Source organism: Papilio machaon, chromosome 1 (genome assembly GCF_912999745.1).
Source record: "Papilio machaon chromosome 1, ilPapMach1.1, whole genome shotgun sequence".
In the NCBI taxonomy this organism is placed as follows: Eukaryota; Metazoa; Arthropoda; class Insecta; order Lepidoptera; family Papilionidae; genus Papilio; species Papilio machaon.
In genome coordinates, this window is record NC_059986.1 from 3038852 (window position 1) to 3065060 (window position 26209).

The window sequence follows — 26209 nt, forward strand, 5'->3', positions numbered from 1 at the left end:
TCGCAAATTATTTTCATTTTGCAAACTACATTTTTTTTATGAAAAAAAAAAAACCTTCTTAAATCATTTAAATTTATCAAATATGATTATTATTTAGGTTATTTGGTGAGACAGACACAAATACAAATGTTTATTAATACCTGAAAAACTTATTTAATATTCAGTTTATAAACGAACCAGAAATATTATACTACAGCTTTTAACTTTAAAGGTTCTTAAGTTTGTTGAAGTTTATTTTGTTTGAATTTAATTAAAAACATAATTAAATAATCTTAATACAATACGTACTTATGTTTCATCAAGACTTAAACAATTGAAACAAAACATCGCGTTGCGGGTCCACGGCTCGAGTGCCTATTAATTTAGAGGGTTGAACCTCTCCCGCTCTAATTAACTGAAGACCCTGGCCGCATTCTCTGTAATTAGTTTCCTTGGAGGGCAGTTCTCACGCTTTTGGACCTTAAACATATCAAGTAATGGGAACAAGAAATTTTAATTGATTCAAATTATGTATATTGTACAACACTACTTACTACTCTCAAAGGTATTTTTGTTTAACTAATCGTGCAACTTTGTCTGCTAATTATTTGCGATATTATATTATTTCTTTCATATTTATGTTTTTCAGTTTCCTAATTTGTGACTGAAATACTTATTTGTACAGTAAAAACAGAACTTATCCGACAACTAAATCAATAAAAAGTAGTAAAAGCAGTTTAGTAGTTTTAACATATTATTTATAACTAGCTGTGCCCGCGACTTCGTCCGCGTGAAATTCTGTCTTCGGATAGAATTTTTTAAGGCTAATTATTTTACTTAACGACGTGCTATAATTTGATGTATGGATGTAGAAGAACATAGAGAGAGGTGTGCCAGGACCGCGCCAAATGTCTAAAATATTCCCAAACAAAATTTCATCCCCTTTTTTATTTAGCACCCTTGAGGGTAAAAGTTTTTCAAACGTTGAATTTCATATTTATTTATATCAAGTTAGCAGCCACAAAAATAAGTTTTAAACTTGTAACTGTAAAAATGACGATACTTCCATACAAATTTCCACCACCACTTTCAACCCCTTACAAACCCTTTATCGCGTTAAAATGTGCCCTATGTCCTTCCTCAGGCTCTTGACTAAATATTGGTAAGGGTAACAGCAAAACATATTAAACAAAACATTCACCAAAACCTCACATATTGCCAAACAAAGTTTCATCCCCTATTTTTATTTAGCGCCCTTGGGGGTTAAATTTTTACAAAAAATTAATTTCATAATTATTTATATCAAATTAGCTGCCATAAAAATAAGTTTCAAACTTCTAACTGCAATAATGACGATAATTCCATACAAACTTTCACCCCCACTTTCAACCCCTTACAACCCCTTTTTCGCGTTAAAATGTAGCCTATGTCCATCCTCAGGCTCTAGACTAAATATTGGTAAGGGTAACAGCAAAACATATTAAACAAAACATTCACCAAAACCTCACATATTGCCAAACAAAATTTCATCCCCTATTGTTATTTAGCACCCTTGGGGGTAAAATTTTTACAAAAAAATTATTTCATATTTATTTATATCAAATTAGCTGCCTTAAAAATAAGTTTCAAGCTTCTAACTGCAATAATGACGATAATTCCATACAAACTTTCACACCCACTTTCAACCCCTTACAACCCCTTTTTCGCGTGAAAATATAGCCTATGTCCTTTCTCAGGCTCTAGACTATCTGTGTACCAAATTTCATTTAAATCGGTTCAGTAGTTTTGACGTGAAAGCAAGACAGACAGACAGACAGACAGACAGAGTTACTTTCGCATTTATAATATTAGTAAGGATTATTAAACAAAAATTTCATCTTTATTGTTATTTCATAGTATCTAACTTAAAGCTTTTTAACAGACAAAAGTGTATTAAAACTGTTAATAGATCAAATGTGACTACAAAATAAGTAATTGCAAATACGACAACTGTACAATTATCGTATCTGTTACATTGTCCGTATTATCTAAAAAGTTGTTAAGATCGTATGCATTTCACATCGTACATATTCGTAGATGGTATGCTTGATACCATATAGGTACGTAATTACTAATGGTTCCACCACTAGTTTAAATTGCAGTATTAACCCTTTTGCGCGCCGCCCGCCGTGCAGCTGACGTGACAAAGATGTAACGTGAAATGTCATTACTTGGCGATCAGCTGTCGCTATTTGTCAGTTCGTACGTGGTGCGATTAATAATCTGTTGATACAATTACTTGTTCGTTAAATTAATCGTATACCTTATCGAGCTGATTTATAATCGAGTTATTACGACGGAGGTTTTTAACTTAACCGTCGATGCGACTTTAACCGCATATTACTATATGTTATTGTTCAAAGGGATCTAAAGGTGACGTTTAGAAAACAATGTAACGATAAAAACATAAAACCATTTACGAATGAATTGGACTTAAATTGAAGTAAATTTCTGTAAAAAAAATTAAGAAAAAAAAAGAGAAATCACAAGAGGATTGGTATAAAAATAAGTATCAGTAATTTGCAATCAGTTAATACGGCGCGCAATATCCTTTTGTCAAATGTAATAATATGGAAACAATAGCCGATAGGGGTGGTCGGGAATCTTTAATGAAATCTCAAGCCTGCAATAAAAGCACAGTCAAATGCAAGGGAACAACGATCAAAATATTAATTAATGCTTTAGAATGGGAAACTCGTTGCTAATTAAACGGCGATATCGTATAAAGCGTAATTAGAGGCGGGTAACATACGTTTCTCACGAGGCGACCGGTGCACCCCTCCCCCACGCCCTCACCGTGGCTATGCCCGTGCCTTACCGTCCTCTGACGCCGTCGCGCGCCGGCCGCTGAGAGCAGCACATCCCTCGCTTATGAAGGAATGCGACGCGCTCATACGACAAGCAAAAACAGGTTACGACTCGCCGACGAGCACTTATACACAGCGACTGATTAAAATACGTACATTCGCTTAATAGTTTAAGTTTTTGTTGAGCGCGGCTCGCGAGCTGCAATCGACATAGCTTACGTTTCATTAAACGACGACCGGCGAGACGCGACGTTGATATTGAAAAATACTTCAATTGTAAACCGGCAGATTATAATATAAATTCCGCGAGATGCTGCGGGCACGCCCGAGACCCGCCGGCTTTATTAAATGTACTGACTGGCAACTATTAGTCGGTATGATGGACACTTGAATGGGCGGCGTAATTAAAAAAGTCAATGATCACTTATTGTAATTAGCGGTGTATCTCATCGTTCGACAAAAAGGTAATTGTTTCCCGACGTCTATCAATCCCGGCCGGCCGCCGACACGTCGACACATCGACACGTGCGACTACGACCGCTCGCCTGCCGCTCGGCGCCACAGCTTTCTTTTCATTAGAAGGGTTGATGTTCGTCATATAATTTTCTTAGAATATCGATAACGATAATAAAAATTCAAATAATTTTTAATTGCATTAATTAAAAACATCTCCAAAATTCTATCAAAGTCAATCTGAAATCATTGATGGATTCAAATGTTGATGATAATCTTCCCAATATGACAATTAATCATATTTTAGTAAATAAGTATTTAATTACTGTGATAGTTGTATTTGATTTGTAACCGTCTATTCAATACCATTGCCTTAATGCAAAAAAAAAACAACTGGATCAAAGATACTAGGATGTTTTGATACTTTTACAAGCTCCACATAGTTTGTTCTGTAGTCTAACAAACATTGTTTGCCGGCTTATTTCATAATGAGGTTATTGGCTAGCGTTCTAGTCGTTATCTGCGCAGTGGTCCGTGGCGGTGGCGGAGTGCGGCGACGACGGCACCAAATTGGCGTGGCGGGCGCGGCAGGCACCAGCCGGGGCGCAGGCTCCGCGATCGGCCTCGCAGATATAGCTAATTAAGGACCGCAAGCGCCGATCTATTTGGCGAGATCGGCCCGCTGACGTGTGAAAATACCCAATTAATTAACGCGAAACGTTCGCTCGATCGCGGACATCGCCTCGCGTGCCTTAAAAGACCTAGAACGGCGCTGGCGAGTCTTCCTTGCTCGTTCGTTTCGGAACGTTTCCTTGTCTGTGAGATGATTAGACATATAACGGTGCTTTGCGACGTTCAAACCGAGAGATTTATGTACCAATTAAATCATGAGGTACTAAAATACAAAACTATTGTACATTTCTCTGATATAACAATAAAAGTATAGATATATTACGTTTGAAGTCAAAAGTATTTTTTTCCAATATTTTAATTATTTTACTACTTCTTTTTTACTAAAATCGTATTTTACATATGTTATCTATTTTGAACAATGTACATTCAATTGTAATTCAAACAAAACGACTCAATTTTTTCCGTACCTGGCTTTTTAGCGCATTTCATTTTTATTTACTTCCCGGATCTGCATTTAACCAATAAATAAACAATTAAAGATAACTTTAGAGTTCATGTGTGTAGTGTGAACATACTCGAAAGGTAAAAGGCATAAAGGTAAGCGCACGGCAGATTATTGTCGTAAGCGGGCAATAGATGGCGGTGCGATGGTTGGCGGGTGTAAGCGAGTGTTAATGGGCCATTAGCGGGCGGCGTGGCGGGTTTCTAATTGGCAAGCCCGGCCCAGCGCTGGGCACTCAGCAACACAACACAGAGCACGCGCTAGATTCAATGATTCTCTACACGTCAATACAAATAAATACTATCCAAACTAAATCTAAGCGACAATTAATTTATATGGATTTTGTTATTGTTATAAACTAGAAGTAATATTTCATAAAACTATGGTAGCTGTTCAACCGCAAATTAAAACACATCATAAAAAAGCTGGAGTGAAATTAAAATTTTCTATCGATGATTTATACTATTCACTTTGCAAGTCCTTTAACTTCTCCTACAATGATGAATTTCATTTTCTTCCATTAAATTTCTGATTAAGTTTTAAAAAAAAACTAACATACATATCATACTCAAAGTATTAAACTCTATCTAACATTAAACATTCTTGCATTATGATGACAACTTGTTAAATTTCTTCGGGAATCGACTTTCAAACTGGCAGATGAATTGAGAAAGGGACCAGTGTAAGCTAAGCCCTACATGGCATGATTTTGCGAGGCTGGCACAGGTCTGAACAATGGTCGGGCGACGTCACCAGGAAATTAAAGCGTGGACAGCGGCCCTGCGAGAATCCTCCTCACGTCATTCAACTACCCGCACCCGCCGTCGCCGCCACCGCTCTATTAACTAATGGATTCACACGCGATTGTTTTCTGTTTTGATTCTGTGACATGAAATAGGTTTACGGGAGCAGTCGTTTTCTTTTCTTTCTTTTTAAATAACTATCCAAGTCTATTTTCCATTTGACGTTACAATGGCTTTTCGGTGCAAAAATTATAAAAAAAATCAATCAACCACTTGACTGTGTGTTAACCAAATTTACCTAGAGATATTTCGCAATGTATTAATTTGTAAAGCAAAATTTTTATATTAATTTAGTCTTTGGAATGGAATGGAACAGCTTTGAGCATCGCTTATTTGGAAACTCCTTATTAGGATTGCAATGCGCTACTTACGAGCAATTCGATGTGACATCGACGCGATAAGAAAAAGCGAATCAATTAGACGCATAAGCGCAGGATCAGTTACATGCGATTGAAGTAACCTACACAGTTGCAATTAAATCTAAATTAGCTCAGTTCAGTTTCTTGATTATGGCTCTCCCTCAGCGGATTGGGCCAGTGTCGAGTGATTATAGTTTTATTCTTGTATTAAAGAGACTGGCAACACTCTACTTATGGATAAGTCTCGTGAGCATACAAGTGTTACGAACTCTAGAATTATCTACAAACGTTGATTTACCTAAAAAGGACGAACACAATAATATACATAGTATTGTTAGTAGGTTATGGGACAAACAACTTATAATCTAATATTATTTTTGTTAATATAATCACATAAAATATTTACAAACGGGGTATGTACGTGGGTTAAGAGGGTCTTAAAGTTAGTGGGGCGAGGGATATAATTGGGGAGGACATCAATTAAGGAAGAAGTTCTGTTCGGGCAAGAGAAAAATATATGGTCCACCGTTCCTTCGTCTAATCCGCATTCACATAGCGAGCTATCCTTAACCCTGATTTTCGCTAAGAAAGTTGGAGTGCACGCATGGCCTAATCGTAGTCGACAGATCGTCGACGTGGTCTGCTTATTTGCATCAGGGAACCTAAAAAACCATGGCCTCACTGGTATGGATTCTTGTATGTCTGCATAGTATTTTCCTTTGCTAATAGAAGTCTCGGACCACACAGATTTCCAACTAGACAAAAGATGTTCCTTAGCCAAGGACACTAGGTCATGAATGTATAGTTTGTGGTGTCTCATTGAGCCACACGATGTGGCTTCTTTAGCTAAATGGTCAGCTGACTCATTGCCCTGGATCCCAGAATGACCCGGAATCCACGCAAGAGTGACCTGGAGACCTTGCAGAGAACATCTGTACAAAATGTTTTTAATTTCCATAATAAAAGGGAATCTTGATTTACTTCTAAATTGATTTGATAAAATTGCGTCTAAACAGCTTTTAGAATCCGAAAATATTATTGTCTTTCTAATCTTGTGTGATTCGATGTACATTAAGGCTTCTAAGATGGCAACCGACTCTCCAGTAAATACCGAGGATAAGGAGGGAAGTTTAAAATTTAATACTATACGGAATTTGGGAATCCAGACAGCTGCTCCCACGTAACCATGCACTGAGAGCTTGGAGGCATCCGTATAAATAATAAGCCAATCACTCCAGCGCTCATCAACTATTCGCTGGAAATTGGTGTTTGCGGAAGCTGGGTCCTTAGTTATATTTAAGTCCAGTATTATGTTCGGGTTATGAACTAACGCCTGATAGGGAATTTCAAATATGGGATTAAGGGTAGTTTGAGAAAGTGGACAAGCAAGACGAGTGATTTTGAGATAACTTTTTACAAGACAAGGAGGTTCTTTGTGTGCCCAATATCCACCGGCAGTAACAAGGTGTGACAGTTCATGAAGTTTTGGAAGAAGACTATGTGAAGAAGTTTGAAAAATTTTAAAAATAAAGCGATCACTAAGGTACTGTCTCCTGATATGTAGAGGGGGGTCAACACATTCGACTTGCATTGCGTTAATAGGAGAGGATTTCATAGCCCCTGTAATCAATCTGAGACATTTAGCCTGGACTTTGTCTAGTGCATGTAGAGGTAATTTATTGCATGGTTCCAGAATAAAGATGCCATAGTCGAGATGACTTCTAACTATGGCATTATACAAGAGCTTTTGTGAAAATGGGTGGGAACCCCACCAAACACCTGAAAGGGAACGAATAATGTTTATATTTCTTTCGCATTTCGCAATGACATGATTAATATGGTGAATTGATGTCAATTTTGAATCCAGGATAAGACCTAAAAACTTTACTTTATTTTTGACTGGAATTCTATTACCATTGCAAGAAATTGAAATATCAGGTATATTTCTGACTCTAGAAAATACCACAACTGTACTTTTAGGTATAGAGAGATTGAGACCGTGATTCTGAAGCCAATCATCCAGATATCTAATAGCAGTGTTAAGTCGAGAGGTGGCTTCGTCAAAGTTGTCAGACGATACATAAAGTGATAAATCATCAGCGTATTGTAGGACATCACAAAATGAATTGACGGTAAGCTCCAAATCATGGGTGTATATACTGTATAGCAGGGGACTTAGGACAGATCCTTGGGGCAGGCCCTTCCAGACAAGTCTAGAGGGGAGAAGAGAATTTTTACTAGAAATTTGGACAGATCTAGCCGAAAGATAATTTGAAATATAGTTAACTATCCTCACAGGAATGTTCAGATGAAGCATTTTGCTTCTGAGCACCGGAAGAAGTACATTATCGTATGCTGATGAGATGTCCAGAAATACGCCAATCACCGATTTATTTTTCGAAAGGGCTATACGGATATCAGTAATAAATGAACTTAAACTATCCATCGTTCCTGCTCCCTTCCGGAAACCATATTGACTTTTAGCTATTATACCTCTACTTTCCACTAGCCATTCCAATCTATTTTTAATCAGATGTTCTAATATTTTTGCCAAGGTAGATGACAGTGCGATAGGTCTATATCCCAGAGGATCATTACTTAACTTCCCAGGTTTAAGAATAGGGAGTATAATTTGAGATTTCCATTCTTCCGGTGGAAGGCTGGAGAAAAAGATAATATTTATTAAATTTAAAAAAAAATTACGAGTTTCTAGACCAGAATTTACGATGAAAGAATAAGGGATCTCATCTATACCCGGTGAAGAATCTTTGAGGCCATTAATGGCACACAAAAACTCATCCCAAGAGAATGGGCGGTCAAACTCATTTTCTAATGGGCCCGATGACTGAAATACTGTAGTTTCTTCCATAGAAGGGGCAACCGGAGGAGCAAGTCTCTGTGCAAAAGTGTCTATCCAGACTGAGTGATCATTGGAAGAGTCTTCACAAGAGGTAACAGACGCACGAAATCGTTTTATGTTTCTCCACACCATTGAAGGGGGAGACATGGGGGAAAGAGATTCACAGAAGTGACGCCAACCAGAACGTTTTTTGTCGGAGAAGGTTCTCGCAGCTTGAGCGGCCACATGCTGATAATTAATAAAATTTTGTTCGGTCATGGATGAGTTATAAATTGCTTCAGCTTCTTTACGTTTTTTGTACATTTGCGTACACTCACTGTCCCACCATGGAGGGGAGGGAATTTTGTTTTTACCCTTTGATAAAAGCGGAATAGACTTATCTGCAGCTTTAAAGAGGGCATTTTTAAAGCGCTCAAGTGAGTCCGTCATATTGTCGAGACATGGAAGGGGGATTTTCGAAACTTCTCGGTCGGTCTCAGAACAAAATTGAGACCAATCAGCCCTAGATAATTTATACTTAAGACGGGGACGGGGATTATTACAAAAGGTGTGAGAAGAAGTATCAGGAATAGACAATAAGATAGGAAAATGATCACTGCCACAACCAAAGGGTTGTACCGTCCAAGAGAATAAAGAAGCCAGCGAGGGAGAACAAATGGAAAGATCGACCGCACTTCTCTCGTCTTGTCCCGGTCGGACTCTTCGCGTGGGAGTGCCGTCGTTTATTATACAAAGATCACGGTCATGCAGGAGATCGAGAAATTCAAGGGATAGGGAGTCGCAGGAGTGGGACCCCCAAAGAGTGTGATGAATATTGAAATCTCCTAGGAGAACGACAGGAGGTGGAAGAGAATCTATTATCACAAATAGTTCATTTAGGGTGGAAAGACGGGGATCTGGTATGTATATAGAAATAAAAGAAATGTTAAAAGCTCTAAGAGCTACAGCGTTGAATGTATTCGAGAGACCTGAAAGTGGAATTTGTGAGTAGGTAATAGATCGAGAAATTAATAACGCAGAACCACCGTGCCCATCAACTCTGTCATCCCTGAGACAGGCGAAACCAGGGATACGGAATCGAATCTCCGGGTTCAACCAAGTCTCCTGAATGGCAACGATAACAGGACTGTGGGTATTGATTAGGTCGATAAGTTCGTGCTTTTTATGTCTAACGCTACGACAGTTCCATTGCAGAATATTGCGAGGAGCCATCAGGAAGGGAGAATAGACGCTGAGTAAGTTTTTCTCTAAGATTGTTCGGTAAATCGACTTCGGAAAGCCGTGAGAAGAAATTCAATACGGAAGATATTTCATTGCCCTGTGGCATTGAATCATCAGAAGCTGAAATTGATGTATTGGAAATGGCACATCCATTGGAGAGAGACGAGGGAGGGTATTCCGTGATCCTTTGGAGCGCACGGCGATCATAACCAGGGCTTGAGGCCGGAGTAGATGTCCGGCGTGGAAGAAACACAGTTTTACGGCTTGAAGATTTCAGTGGAGTACGAGGGGAGGAAGATTGGGGGGAACATGAAACAGAAGAGATCTTACTAGTTGATCCAGAATATGAACGCATGCCGGTGCGGGGGTACCTTGCAGAAGCCTCTTGATAGGATTTATTTTCAGTGGACATGATATACTTAATTTTTTTTTGTCTATCGAATTCAGGGCAGGTTTGGTCATTGGCTCTATGACTTCCAGAGCAGTACAGGCAAGTTGGAGATGTTTTGTCACATGTTTCTCCTTCATGAGGTTGGGAACAGACGAAGCAGCGGGGTTTCGACCTGCATTGTGACTTGACATGCCCAAATCTGCAACACTTGTTGCATTGAATTGTTGGCAACAAATATATTTCAACAGGTATAGAATTATAAAAGCCATAAACATGTTCTGGTATCCTTTGTCCTGAGAAAGTAAGTACAATGGATTGAGTGGGAACCCACGAGGGGGGCCCACCTTCACTTCGGACTTTTCTATTAAGTCTGCGAGCTCGTACTATTTTACCTAGGCCTCGCTGGGTAAGGTCAGAGTTTAATTCCTCAACAATTTCTTCCAATGACCACTCGGTGGGCATATTTCTAATAATCCCCATTCGGGTAACATTGTATGAGGGGATTACTGCCTCATAATTATATTGTGTTAGAGTGGGTAGCTCGAGAAAAGAGTTAGCATCTGACGCTGACTTGAACTCAACCGATATGCGATTGCGACCAACACGTTTCACACCATCAGCCAGTACATTTTTAATATTATTTTTTGACAAAAAATATCCAAAGTGGATTGGTCTTAGAGAAACACCTAAAGACGACTCATTTTCTTTTTTGGAAACATGAACTAAAAAAGGGGATTCAGAGCCTTCATATTTATTTTTTCTCAGAGTAAATTCAGGGGTTATGTACGTTGATTGAATAGAAGGAATAGGGAGATCACCAGTTTTTTTAACAACGTAATGTTGAACATAATCATGATCATAATTAGTCCTTTTTCTATTATTATTCAAAGAACCATCTGTCTGTGGGAGTATATTACAATTTTCATAACCACCCCCAGGATCGGGAGGGTCGGTATCCATTTTGGACTACTAGTTTTAACTTAAACTAAGGGAACTTACCTTAGACAATCACAAAACCAATAACCAAACAAATAACACAAAAAGCAAATCAACAGATTGTCTCAGATAACGTAAATCTAAATAAAATAACCGCAACTAAAAAAAACACTTGTACTACGCACTCAACCAGAAAGCAGAGTCCACTCCTAAATTAGCTCTTTATAGTCGAGGACGTTTATTTCCTACCCTGATAAAATGACATTGATGCTCACAGTAGTAAAAGTAAAAATCAAGTCATCGCAATTTACATATATGCTAAATTATTATAGCTCTTATAGTGATTGCCTGCTGTACAATTTTCGATTCTAAGCGGGTACAGAATTTAATTCTTTAACTGTAAATTTCCTTCGATAACTACATGTAAGCTTTTTAATAGGACTTGTGTGCAGGCTCGAATCGAATTACATTATTAAGTATTCGCGGCTTCGATATTTGTTTTTCATGTTAATTAGCCATCGAGTTGGAAGGTGACACTTAATTTGCGTGTTTATGCGACTCTTCAGGTCATAAGTAATCGTAATTAAGCATGTATGGCTGTGACCGGTAGCCGAGGCGCAGTTTAATTTCCTGTGCACACGATTTGTAGGGCTGACCGATCTGAGTTTGCAATATTGTGTTTTACATAACGAATTGTATTACTAAAGCATCTATACCATTAACTTTCAATGTTAACTCCTAGGTATATACTATCTATATACTAAAATTGTAAAGAGGAAAGATTTGTTTGTTTGCATTAAATATACTACTGAATCGATTTGAAAAATTATTTCACTGTTTGAAAGCTACACTATTCCTGGGTGCTATCGACTATGTTTATAACTAGATTTTTTTCATAAATTCCACGCGGACGAATTCGCGGACAACTTCTAGTTTTTAATAAACTGGCGATACGTCTGAATCGAATAAAAGCAAAAAAATTGGTCAATTTAAACATCGATCTACCCCAAATATTTCTCTCTAATTTTAATGTACTGAAGCGAACTTTGAACTTTGATCATACTCGTAGATCAGTCTAAATAATTTTAACAATATTATAAATGCGAATGTTTAGAGGCATAGGTGGATGGATGGATCTCTATGAAAAGTATAAATATAGAGCATACCTAGTCTGTATAAACGCATGTTACTAATAAAGTTTTTTTTTAATTCCGCGCTGACGGGTTCGGGGTTGACAGCTACTAAATAATACTACACTTATTAGCAATATAAATTGTGACTCGAAAAGCAACATAATATTATAAATGTTTGAGATCCTTGTGTTAATTTTGACAAGTGTTAAAGTCAAGCTGTTAGTATTTATAACAAGAGACGGCCTGTAAACTTAACAGGTGAATAACTCCAACATCGAAGATGTCTGTAACAAGCACTAACTACGTAAACATATTATGGACGTGCGAGCTTTTCCAATATTCGATTCAAAATATTTGCATATATTTGCATAAACGGTAATTGCATTCGATTTACATAAGATGATTGAAAATTATATTTAAATAATAAATTCTAGTTATGAATAGTAATTGTTAATTTCAAATCTATATATATAAAAGAAAGTCGTGTTAGTTACACTATTTATAACTCAAGATCGGTCTAACTGATTTTGCTGAAAATTTGTGGGCAGGTAGCTTAGAACCAGGAAACGGACATAGGATAATTTTTACCCCGTTTTATATATTTTTATTCCGCGCGGACGGAGTCGCAGGTAAAAGCTAGTATATGATAAAGGTTTACAATATAGATTACTAATAATCCGTAAATTGTAATGTTTTATAATTCCACAACGAAATATATATATCCAAGACAAAAATCTTTCAATAATGATCCATATTTTCCTACATTTTAAGATATATAATTTTATTTTAGAACGAGTGTTACATTACTAGTGTTGTAAATCGCATTAAAGTTTTCGTTTTAATAACATCTTGTCTGCACATTAATCCGTATTGTGTCCGTGGAAGAAAGTTACCGAATGACGTTTAATTTCCTTCGCAGTGGGCGAGTGGACGCGTAGGCGAGTGGGCGCCTCTCTCGCTGGCCCACTATCACCATCTGATAGTGAAAGAATCAATTTACAATACACCATGAAGTAGCGTTTGTTATTTGCCGTCAAATCACCGCAAAAGAACACACTATCTATTCTTTTTTATTATATATTTATATGAGAGTAAGCTTATTGATTAACTGACTGATATATCAACGCACAGTCGAAACTACTGGGTTTAGAAACTTGAAATTTGCACACATATATCTATTATTAAGCATCCGGGCACTACGAGAGAAATTAACAAAATTCATCCCTAAAGGTCTAAAATAGGGGTCAAAGTTTGTATGGAGCAACATTTTTTCTTAGTGAGAATTACTTGAAAATTGACTTGAACAAAAATGCAGCGCAAGTTAAAAACCATCTCATTCATACTTTTTTCTAATGTATACTTTTATATTTATACATACCTTAAAGATATAAAATAATAGGCGGTCACCCGCCTATTATTTTATATTATTAAATTGGTTTCGAACATTTAAACTTCATGCCAAACAAAGTCATTAGAAACATCTAGTCCGCTCAGTGACAGTGTGAGTTACAAATAATGTGATTAAATAACGTAAAAATGTTGCTAGAAACAATAATTACATATGGTTTGGAGCCTGCAAAAATATTATTAAACAGTTGAAACAAAAAGCAAATAAAAAGCATTTTTATTATACGTGATATACAAAATTATGAACATAATCTATTTTCCAAATTTCAAAGTAATAGAGTAAGTGGGAGCATCGAATATCTTTTAGGCGTCAATTCGTATTTCAATGAGTGGACATAAAAAGCGAGGACGAGCCGACGAAACAATACAAATGTACATAGAGGACTAGTTGATGGAGTAAAACAGCGTCGAAGTAATTTCCCTGTCCCGCTGCCGCCGCACGCTGCACGTTGCACGCTGCACGGAGCACGCCGCCGCACGGAGCACGAAGCAAGCTGCAGGGAGCGCTCGCAGCGTGTTTGCTAGTTAGAATTCGGGTGTAGTTCGGAAATTAATCAGAGCCCATTGTGGGCGCTTTGTCGCGGAGCCCGGTGCCAATTATTGGCTGCGCGGTGCACTGCCGTAATTGAACCTGCTCGAGGCAGTTCCCGACTCTGTCGAAGCCCTAATTCGGCAACTTTTCCCATTTGGAAATAAAAAGAGGAACTCGCAATCGATTCTATCATTCGTTTCCGTCATATGTGAAACTTTTGATTCGCAAATTGGTTTCAGTTCATTCGATTACAGATGAGTTTTTTGCTACAGTTGTGTACGGACAGTTGCAGTTTAGATAGATTCTTCGAACTCGTTTATAATGTAAGAAATATGAAGTGAAATTGAAGTGTAAATAAATTGTTATTTGGCACAGGACATGCCGGTTTTTATCATGAGATGGCCGTCTGAATTCGTCAAATTAGCGAAGCGATCGCTGCTCATATTTATCCTCAGTTGCAGATGATTTGCCTACCTTCAAGCGACTGAAGAAAGGACACCCCCTCCACAAATCCACTTACACTTCCCTTTCTTCCCTGATAAGAAAATGCTGGGAAGAGAAAGAGACTAAAATTAGGCTTCCGGCACGCACACTAATCAGACGTAAGACTTCCACTTGACGCCTGTCGTCTGTGTGGTTGTTGTACTGCACCCTGCGAGCCGGCCCATCCTTGCAATAGATGTTATTGTTGCTGGCATTTACCACTGCTAACCCGGTTTTTGTGTTTATATATATAATCTGCGCTCCTTCACTGTTATAATTTATTTCTTCATAATAAGTGGAAAAATTTAATTAGTACCCAAACAATAATCTGTATAAATCACTTTAAAACTTGTATGTAGGTATATAATTCTTAAAATGCAGTTAACAAGTGCATCATAAGTAATCACTCGCAAGTGAATGAAATAAATTGCACGTTCCCATTTACATTTTTCGTTGTTGAATCAAAAAAAAAATCAGAATGAAAACATGTTTCGTCCGTCGGGCTCGCAATTTGTACGGTTTGTTCCGGCCGGCCAGCGCTGTGCCGCCCCACGCAATCTGCTGATTGATTACAATAAAATAATTTGCGCGAAAGAACAAATTTTTAAATCCTGAACTATTGTACAAGTATGTTTATGTAAAAGACATCCTATATTTTTATTTTTGTTAAGATGTTCATGTTGTATGACTACCCATGTGTTTATACATCTCAAAAATTACGAAAACCGAACGATGAATGGCGGGAAAGATCCTTACGAGATAAAAAACAGAAACATTACTATACCTTCGTACAAACTCATGCAGTTGTAATCCACTATATTTCACTATTACTTAGATTGTTAGCGACTACATACAAGAAAAGTATTGAGCCAGAATTTAAATATTTGAATGTTTTAATAGTTACTATGTGAGTATTTAAAAAATTATAAACAATTTAAAGGCATTGTTTCTCTTAATAGGAATGTTTATTGCGTCTATTCTGGCATCCCGTGTAGAGAGGAAGGATAACTACGGAACAAAAACATACAAAAGCGACGTTAAAGTCCCTGTGTTACAGAGAAGGTTAATGAATTTAAACGTACAATAGTCGTAGGGTTAGGATAACGCGAAGGCATTAAAACAATGGCGAGTGTAACGCGCTGGTAACCGCCGCCAAATTTGCATTCCTCATTGCGAGAGGACGTAAAAATGCCCTCATTAACCTGCGCCCAAACAACCGCTCGCCACTGCCACTGCCCGCTTCTCTACTGCTACATACTACACGCTCTACTGTACTGCGTCACCGTTTTATTGTACAATTTCTTCCATTTCACTTAATCAAATTATACATTCATTTTATTAATCTCTTTTTTTGTCGGGGGGAAATCTTCTAAAGATACCCTGCCTTTAGGGGGGAAGACAGGGTTATATGGGATTTGACCCATTAAAACCCCCTCGGTGTCCAAACACCATGACCGCCCACGACCCCAATGCTAAATATACCTACTGTTAGGAAGAAAACCGTGTGCCGGTGTATCGGCGCAACACTAGACCTACAAAAATATCAACGCATACGTCACCTCACTACATCTATCTGACACTTGGATTGGTAAAAAAAAAACAATCTCAAACAAAATGCACTCAAAAGTAACATAAAAAAACAATTTCAAACAAAATGCATTCAAAAGTACCTTAAAAAACAATGTCAAACAAAATGCACTATAAAGAAACAAAATAATGTCATGAAAACTTCTTTCTTTCTTTCTTCTCTCTTTCAAAAACTCTCTAAACTCTAAAGAAAGTTCTCTTCTTTCTTGTAACATGTCTATATTGTATAATTATTGTTATTTCGCAGTCGGTGTCGGCCGAAGTAAATATAATATTATACATTTTATATTTGAGATGTATTAGACATACTTACGTTTATGTCCCTACTTAGGCCGAAACCGACTCCAAAATAACAATAATTATACAATATAGACATGTTACAAGAAAGAAGAGAACTTTCTTTAGAATTTAGAGAGTTTTTGAAAGAGAGAAGAAAGAAAGAAAGAAGTTTTCATGACATTATTTTGTTTCTTTTTAGTGCATTTTGTTTGACATTGTTTTTTAAGGTACTTTTGAATGCATTTTGTTTGAAATTGTTTTTTTATGTTACTTTTGAGTGCATTTTGTTTGAGATTGTTTTTTTTGAAGTCGGCTATTTTTTTTCTTAAATTTTTTGTTTTATTTCACAATTTTTAGTGAATTTGAAGTTCAATTACAAATTTCCTTAATACGTATAAGGACATAAATAAGACAAATAAAGAAAAGGACTTTCCTATTTAATATGTGTGTACTTCTATTCAATAACTAATTTAGAATGCACCAGAAAACCGCTTATCCTTTAAACAATGAAATAATTATCAAAATCGGTATACAAATTGAAAATTAACGAACTAATACATCGTAGCGTGCCTTTAATTTTGTCCAGCCGCGCGCCGCACTAGCATTTTTCGAATGCGCGTAGTTTTTAATCATTTAATATCTTGCAAACTATTGATCAGAATTACATAGTTTAAAGGCTAATGTAATCTGCATTTAATAATCTAGCCATCAAACATATTTATTTGGATAAGGATTCATATCGAATATAATATAATAGCGCCGTAAGCTTACGACGCTGTTTTTCGTGTGCATTTTAATCGAAGTTTGTTCACAATAACATGGTTTTTGTGAGATATCCATAGATGATAGATATATGCCACCTATCCTTTTATTTAGCAAATTTAAGGATCTATAATTACTCCATACATCATTTTAATGTAGGTCATATAGTTTGACCTACGTAAGCCCAGAAAGCAAATTTGTGCTATTCATTGTAACGCGATGTAGCATTTTTCGTTTCCGCGTAATTTTATTCTTACGATATCTCCTAAACTATTAGACAGAATGATATAGTTTCAAGGGCAAATATAATCTACATTAAATTCTCTTGATAATGAACAAATTTTTTTATATAAGGGTTAATACTGAACTTGAATAATAGCGTCGGAAATAGGGCATGAATTTAATTAATGTTTCGTAAAGAAAAAAATGGTTATTGTGAGAAAACTATAAAAGATAGATATATGCTATCGCGGACTTTTATTTAGCACATTTAAAGAGCTACAATTCGCCATACATCATTTTGATGTAGGTCTTATAGTTTAGCCTACGTAAGCGCTGAAAGCAAATATGTCCCTAATTTTCGCAACAAATTTTGAAGCTATATTCAAAATCTACTAGTCTTCTAGTTATTTAAAAAAAAAAACAAAAAAATGGGACCCATCTGCAAGCACTTCCTTTCGATTAAAATAATTTTTATCAAAATCGGACCACCAGGGGCGGAGATTCGCGGTAACACACATAAAAAAAAAAAAAATCAGTCGAATTGATAACCTCCTTCTTTTTGAAGTCGGCTAAAAAGCGCGCCATTCGCTCCAAACGATTTTAATTAATATTGTCTATAACTACGTAAATACATACGTCTTAAATATAGCCACAAAACATTAACTAAATGACGCTACAAGGTATTATGTATCTTCTTCTCCTTAAGGTCTGAAATAAATGCAAATGAATAGAAATTGCGATATTTTCATTTAAAAATAACGTTGCACTGTTGTTGTGCAAACGTATAATATGTGACGTCACACGAAAATGTGAGTATTCAGTAATCGTGTAGTGGTGGCGGTTTTCATTGCCACTGTTCACACCGACCTGGCCGAGCGTAGGCTCTGGCATTCCTTGCCCGCGTCGGGCACGTGTCCACTTTTTATTGTGCCTTGTTTATTGTTCCCGCCAGTTCCCGTAACACTTGTAATTGAATATTATTCCACACTTTCCAGCTTAAATGTGACACACAAAAAATATCCGCTTACGGCCCGCCGACACCGAATATCTCGTGTTACTTATTATACTTTTTATGTTACCTGCGTACATTTTTAACGCGTACTTTACAAGACGAAAATTATTTGAAAAGCTAAATACTTTGAAGTGTTTAATTTTTTATCACTATTTCAGCATTTTGTGTGTTGCGTAAACACACAATCTTACTTATATTGTAAATGCGAATGTTTAGATGGATGGACATATACATAGGCTACTTATTACGTTTTTTTTAATTCCGAGCGGACGGAGTGGTGAGCAACAGCTAGTTGTTACATAATGTGAAAAATATTTATTATGGTAATGAGAGTCAGCAGAAAACTGCGTCAGGTTTAACAATTTAAATAAAGGTTTTCTGATCTCTAATGATCATTTAACATCTGCTTACTTAATATCTAATATAAGAACAGTAAGCATACATTATTTTTATAGTATAAAGAATTGTTGTAACGAATGTATCCTCAACGCTCAAATGATAAGATTCAGTCGGTAGCGGAGTAGCGGAGTGGCGGAGGCATTGTTCCATTAACACAATTTTATGTCAGCCATATTAAAATAATAAAAACTTATGCCTCTCTTAATTAAATAATTTAGCGGCGGGCTGAGCGGAGATATGTAAATTGTTTTAGGGGATAGATCAAACAACCCTTTTTTATGACTTTAATATGCGGTCGGCGGGGAAAGAGGACGCGGGGCGCGGCGCGCGGGGCGGGGGAAAGTTATGAAATATTTAATAACGGCGCACACGATTCCATTTGAATTACTTTCGAGGAAATGACGATGTACTAAGATGGTGACACACTGGAAACAACTACTCCAACTCGCTTCCATATTATTAAACGTTTTCTTTTAAATAGAAAAATTAAACCTTATTAATTGCATAACCAAAAACAAAAAAAAATACTAACATAAAATTACAAATTGTAAACAAATCTAAAAAAAATTGAAATTTTAAAATTTGCTGCAGTTTACATTCAAAAATACAGTATAGATCATTCAATAATTCATTCATAAGACGACTGCGTGCTGTGCATGCAATGACTGACATTGAATAATTTATACTTTACTGCAAGTGCACATGTTTAAGCATAAGTTCCCATTGTGTTACCGGACTTACGCGAGTCGCTTCAGTGTCTCAAACGAGGGAGTGTTTTAATTAATGTTAGTCGACAAATTGCGAAAAAAAACCCAAGTAATTACGTCATATCGTCCATATGTCCTCAGTGATAACGATGCTTATTAAAGGTATGTTTGTGAAATGGCTTAGGTCTTTTAACATATGACTGTGGGAGTACGAAGACATGTAAGATAGGATTTTTGTTAAATGATGTCGTTATGATAATGACGTGTTTAATGACCTAATTTCCGAGGTGAGGAATGTGTAGGCGTTATAGCAGTAACAAATATGTTCTACGGTGACGTTTTAAAAATTGAAGGGGTGAAATTCAGAAGTAAGTTTTTATTTAAATTTTTAGCAAGAACGGATAAACTTTTACACAATTAATTGCAATAACAACAATTATTTTTTACCATTGCATCTTAAAAACAAAGATAAGGAACCCTTTAACTTTTTTTATGTCCAATGACTGAAAACTCTACCGATTTATGTAATGCTGGTCAGTTACAATAGAAAGAAAACGGCCAATTAGCGAAACCGTCGAACATTGTCAAGTGGCAACTGACCGGCCGAGTTAAAACTGATTGAATTTGTTCAAATTGCAATTTAACAAGACCACGACTTAAATGAAACAATGAATGTTTGGATTCATAATCCTTTCATTCGTAAATGTTTTTCACCGTTCGCTAAAAATTTGTTTTTTAATGACGCGAAAAGAGGCTTTACTCAACCAGAATTGAAGACAAAACTGAACTTATTTTCGCGTTAACATTGTAAGTCTTTTATATGAAGAACATAAACAATAACCTTGATATTTACATAAATTATACGACCGTAAACCATTCGTTAACGATTACATCTCGAACGATTGCCAATAATCGATACCTTTCGAGATAATGACGAATAACATCGTATTTTTTTCGCTTGAGAAGTAAGAACGGCGCGATTCTCACGGCTATGGAGCATCATGATCACAATCTATTGCCCGCTTGTTCACTCATTCCTGCTTAGATTTGTCTCACGTATAAGGCATATTATAGCAATAACTACGTGATTACATACTATAGGTCCTGTTTATAATGATACAGTCATTGTATTACGTCTAGTTATCAATGAAAGATGACTCTCAATATATACGAATAGTTATCAAAACTCAACACAAATATTATATTATACTAGCTGTCGCCCGCGACTCCGTCCGCGCGCAGTTAAAAAATGGGGGGGGGGGTATGAAAAATAGATGTTGGCCGATTCTCAGACCTACTGAATATGCTCACAAAATTTCATGAGAATCGGTCAAGCCGTTTCGGAGGAGTATGGCAACGAAAACTGTGACACGAGAATTTTGTATATTTTGATAATACCTACTATTTGAAGACTTCGGCTTTATAAGAAAAAAGTTATATCAACGGCGGATTATAGAACTAGCCTTAATATTAATTATCTTTGCATTCTTTCTTAGAGAACTGTTAAAAGGTATTCGTGGCGCGCACGCCCACCTTGCTGGGCGTGCTCTGGTACGCGCTCATGGAAACCATTCGCAGATAAATCGATAGCTAATTCGAAATGGCTCATTGTTGTCTGCATCTATACAAAGGGGCACAACTTTAACAGATATTGCCCTAGCACAATGCTCGAGACACTAAGACCCAAACACGCAAATGAAAAATATTTCCACTGTATACTTAGTAAGTCACAATAATCAATGGTGTTTTGTGTTTTGTTGAGGCATAGTTTGTGTTCTTCAATAAGAAGTGTCCAACTTCAATGATATATTTTGACTTAACTTATTTTAATGGACTAAAAAAAATGATTGTATTGCGCTCGATGTACTTTGATAGTTGTAAATTGCCATAAAGTTTATGTTCAATAAAATATCTATATCTATGTACTGTACTGTATTTAAATTACATAAGATTAAATAATTTAAAATTAATAACGAAATCAAGAGCTTTATGCAAGTATTAACTATGTTTGAATCTCATTACCGCCGCCGTCCCTCAAATTATAATGAGATGAATAAACTTTTAATTGTGGCATAGTTTAATGATTTTATGTATTTGATTGCGTATTTATAAAAGGTTTTTTGTGAGTATTGGATACATGAAATAAAAGAAATGATGGCGAGAAATACGATTGTAGAGCAGCGCAAACATAAGGGCGTGGACAAATTGTGAGGAACGGGCACGCGTGGGCAACAAACATGGCGGACATAACAACTTAATAAGCGGTTACGCGTGATTTACGCGCGCCCGCGGCGCCGGCGCACAGCCTCGCTCTCGCGCCTCGCCGCCATATTTATACTAATTCATGACAGATAAACATCGATTTAAATTAGTGTTACCATTCCGAAAAACAAAATAAATATAGATAGCCCATCATCATGTCATTTTTGTAATATTATTTAATTAAAGATACATTTTATTTCATACATTTCAAACCTCATTAACGGCGATAAATCAGTGATACGAAGTCGTTAAAACGCGTTCGTTAGTAACCGATTATAAAATACGAACGCGTGCTAATTACGGCGCGCCCAATAAATCTCTCGGGATATATAGATCGTAAATATACCACTAATATAGCAAAGCGTAGCGTCAAAGGCCAGGCCGTAGACCCCACTCGAAGCGGGCGCAGGTCTCGCGCTGACCGACGCGGAGTTATGGCCGTCGGAATGGCCGACGGCCGATCGTAACAATCGGTGTGAATCGGAAATAACCGGAAAATTTCCACAACTTGTCTAATAGCTTATTGTTGTTTATATTATTGTTGTTATGGCTTTGTGTTGTTGTATTAACTTTAAGCACTATTCCGTGATGAAGGTTCAGCTTGTTCACATTGAGTGTTCATGTTTTCTCCGCAGTCGCCTTTATTTTAATTCTGTGTGAATTTAAATCCAGTGCCTTATTTATTTTATAAATATAATATTTCTTATTTCGAGCTTTCGATTCATTACGTTTCATTAACTATTTAAACTAACTTAGGAAATCAGCCTTTAAAATGCTTTTATGGATAGCCACAGTGTTAATTATAAAATCTGTTTAAATTATAAACAATATCTGTAACCATTTTTTCTGATGATAGAAATTTCGCGATATAATGAAGCTTATTGAATATTTTATAATTGTATTAATTATAAAAAGTCGAAATGGTCACTAGAAGGCGCGACTGCGAGACACTGGTGAGGATCGAGACCTCTTGGCTGGTGACAATGGCTCCTCGGGGCGGCCGCTAACGAGGTCATCTGCAGGTCATTAACGACCACTCGAAACTCCTTACACTTGTACTTGCGGACGCCTCAATTACTTGAGACATAAAAAATGTCAAGTACGAGTCGATAAAGAAAACATTATATTTCATTCCAATTAAATAAATCAAATTTTTAACAAATGAACTCTGACGTCTTTTGATCATTATATAGTGTTAGAAATATTGTCACAAAAATCTATCGTCTTTACTCCCACGGACATTTTAACTGATTAAAGAGTAGTTTTATTAGGTTGGCATTTAACCATTTCTTCTTGAAACCAAACCATCACTTGTTATCAGAAATGTATATCGTCAAATATATTTTTGTTTCAAGCGACAGTTGTAAAGCTCGTCACGTATGTCCCAATGAACGTGGGCAAAAAGTTTCTTAAGCTCTGCACACTTCTTGGCAGCTCGTTAGGATAATGCTATCATGTGGTTTATTTTTATTCCTATTAATATATTTACAATGATTACAATAATCTAATAATAGAGTAAAGTTTTTTGAATTCTTTATTATACAAATAAACGAACAAAACTAATACTAAATAGGTACCAAGTTATTTGTAGGTAATTACACAAAGTGAAAACATCGAAAATAAAATTTAAGAACTTGACAATTCCTGTTACGATCTTCAAAATGTGTTATATATTTTATAATAGTACCAATAAATACGAACGTATGTTTCCTTTTGAAAGATATAAATAAAAGATAACAATAAAGGGAAAGGTATGGAATAAATAAACGCTGAGCGCGAGTGCGGTACGTCTAGCGAAGCACATCCGATCATTCAGTTTGTGCGGATGCCTCAAAGCCGTATCTGAGTCGCCTCAGAGTCGTATCGGAGCCTCCCGACAGTCTCGCTCAACAGGCTTATTCCACTTTGATTCTTCTCTTCGCACGAATAAAAATAAATACCCTCGCTCGAACAACCGCGGGAATCAGAAATATAGATACAAAATTTAGAAATGTTCACAGATGTTTTTTGCCGATGAAAATTTGAAATGAAGTAACTGCATATTCGTATACATAATATTATAAGTTACTCCATTTGATGCGTTTTAACAATTGTTTTAACTTATATTGCTATTTGCATATAGCTATTTTCTAGAAAACAACTAGTTCGATTGCAAATTTAGAGTTAGTCGCAAATCGCAACAAAATTTTATAACATATTCACTCTGTAGTGGTATACACATAGGTATAGTACGTAGTGGATACTCTGAAGTGTCTTTTTACAGCTGACTTCTTCATTGTAACGTATTATTAATAAACAAGAATAGATAATCTTAAGTAAACCAAAATTATAATACAATGGTACTTATAAAATAGTAATCAATCACAGCAGAGATATCGGTCTGTGATGATCGTATTAATAAACAGGAAAGTACCCATTACCGGCTGGCAAGGCACGATAACGCATGGAAACCTGTAATTAGGGCCATTGGACTCGAGCGTTTTCGATAACTCATAATGTATGTTAATTATGGTGGTGGCGGGCCCGAGGACAGGCCTTTTTCAAACTCTTATCGCTCTATCGCTTCTAAGTACTATAACATTCAAACACATTTAGATTGTTGAGTTTCATTTCATTATAGTAGAGATTTGTTTTTATTTATTTTTTTCAGTTCAGTACTATCGAATTTCATTGGAACATAAAAAAAAGTATTTAGAAATATCTATATATAGGTAAGTATCTATCTCATAATAAATTAAGCAAGTTTACGAAATGAACGTCATATGACTACAAGTGTAAATGCTTTGTTTGGTAATTAAAAGCTTAAATTTATTACGTACTGAGTTTAAGTAGAAATATGCGTACTAATGTAAAAAAAAAACTTAATCCATGTTTTTTGTGTTATGAAATCCACTTAAAACCTTTTAATGCGAAAAATATGTTTATTTGAAATGGATGTTCGATGTGTTCGTAAATTTGATGAGTGGTGAAACATTAGGTGTAGACACACAGACACATTGCACGCAGTTAGCGGCTAGCCGTGCACACGGCACCTGGCACACGGCACACGGCACGCGGCGCAATACACGGCACACAGCATATATCACACGGCACACGGTAAATAGCACACAACACAGCACACGGTATACGGCATATAGCGCACAGTTTGATTTGAGAATTTCCCGTGCGAACCATTCGCTCACAACACTTTTGTGTGTTTTCCACGGCTTCAACGAGCGCCGCGATACTGAAAAGCCTCGGGCTCCTAATTAGACTGAAGTCGGACGTGCCAATTAATTCAAGTTTCACTCGGAAACTTTGCTGCGTCAATTAATTTCATAGTTAATTAGCAAGCCCGGACAAAACCGCGTCTGCCAAAGAAAGGCTAACGATGCCTGCCCGCGGCCGCCTACAATGCACCAATTACATCAGCTTTGTTGCACCATACCACCGCCGCCAGCGCCAGTCCTACTCCTGTACCATCCCCATCGCACTCACACTCATTCACTTCGGCTGCAATCGACTGCAGCGCCCTCTGACCCGCGCCGCGCTTCATTTCATATTTGCTCTTTACTTTTTTAATGAACTTTTCTTTAACATTTTCAATATCCCTGAACAAAAACCTTTTGGTTTTTTTACATGAATTACGGAGCAGATTGAGTAAAGAAACTGATGCAGTAAAAGATTTTGATGGTTTACAAAATATACAGTATTCTGTGGCAATTCAATTTTAAATCTAAAAATTTCATTAACATTAACCATGTCAGTGCCAAAGTCCATAGCATCATGATATAAAAATAATAGTCATGATATCGGATTTCCACGGTATAGACATGGATACCCTCGGCGGTGTTCCGCGAAGCAATAAATAAATTGGCCATTTTCTTCTATTTGCAGGCTTTGTCTTACATCAGGCAATAATGGGCCACGAGGCACGAGCGGCCTTTGCGCCCAGACCTAACGACATCGCGCGAGAGGAACGCGGGCAATAACTCGGCGTAAATACAATTTTAACTTCTGCTTAATATCAGACGGAACGTTTCGACAAAGTGAGACCGTCAAATTGACAGACAATAAAATATTTTATACGCGCAATAATTTAATTTGTTAGAAAAACAAAGCGACGGCGGCTCTGGCGTGGCGGGCGCGCAGGCGGGCGCGAGTGCGGTGCTCCGCAAACATCTTCCACGTGAATTAACCTATTAACCGTCGAATTCGGGAAATAAACTTCATTTATAGCGCTCGTAAACGTATTACATTTTACAAACCTTGCAGCTTGTTCCAGAACAGTTTATACCGCCGAGTAGAGTATTGTTGTTTATAAAATAAGTAAGCTAATCTGTTTTACATTAGTTTACATATTACCTACGACTTAAATGGAATATACTTATTTTTAAATACGTAAAACATTATTTCGACCTTTATTTATTATTCAGTACATACATAAAATGTTAAATTTTTG

General features: G+C 36.7%; 2 protein-coding genes across 2 annotated transcripts in view; both read right to left on the reverse strand.

The window, feature by feature from the left end:
- LOC106714277 (LIM domain transcription factor LMO4) overlaps positions 1-26209 on the reverse strand; it is a 133972-nt gene that overhangs the window by 103241 nt on the left and 4522 nt on the right. The window lies entirely within an intron of this gene.
- Positions 5712-8220, reverse strand: LOC123721298. The gene is made up of 2 exons (XM_045679593.1): positions 7490-8220; positions 5712-7450 (listed from the first exon to the last, which is right to left on the reverse strand). The coding sequence occupies exons 1-2, from the start codon at positions 8019-8021 to the stop codon at positions 5934-5936; spliced, it is 2049 nt and encodes a 682-aa protein (XP_045535549.1). The 5' UTR covers positions 8022-8220; the 3' UTR covers positions 5712-5933.

What these genes read in the sequence shown, in the direction of transcription:
- LOC123721298 (XM_045679593.1), bottom strand. Translation starts at nt 8,021, where the DNA reads ATGGATAGTTTAAGTTCATTTATTACTGATATCCGTATAGCCCTTTCG. An exon ending in TATTTCAATTTCTTGCAATG is followed by an intron (nt 7,451 to 7,489) that starts GTAATAGAATTC and finishes TAAAGTTTTTAG; the next exon opens with GTCTTATCCTGGATTCAAAA.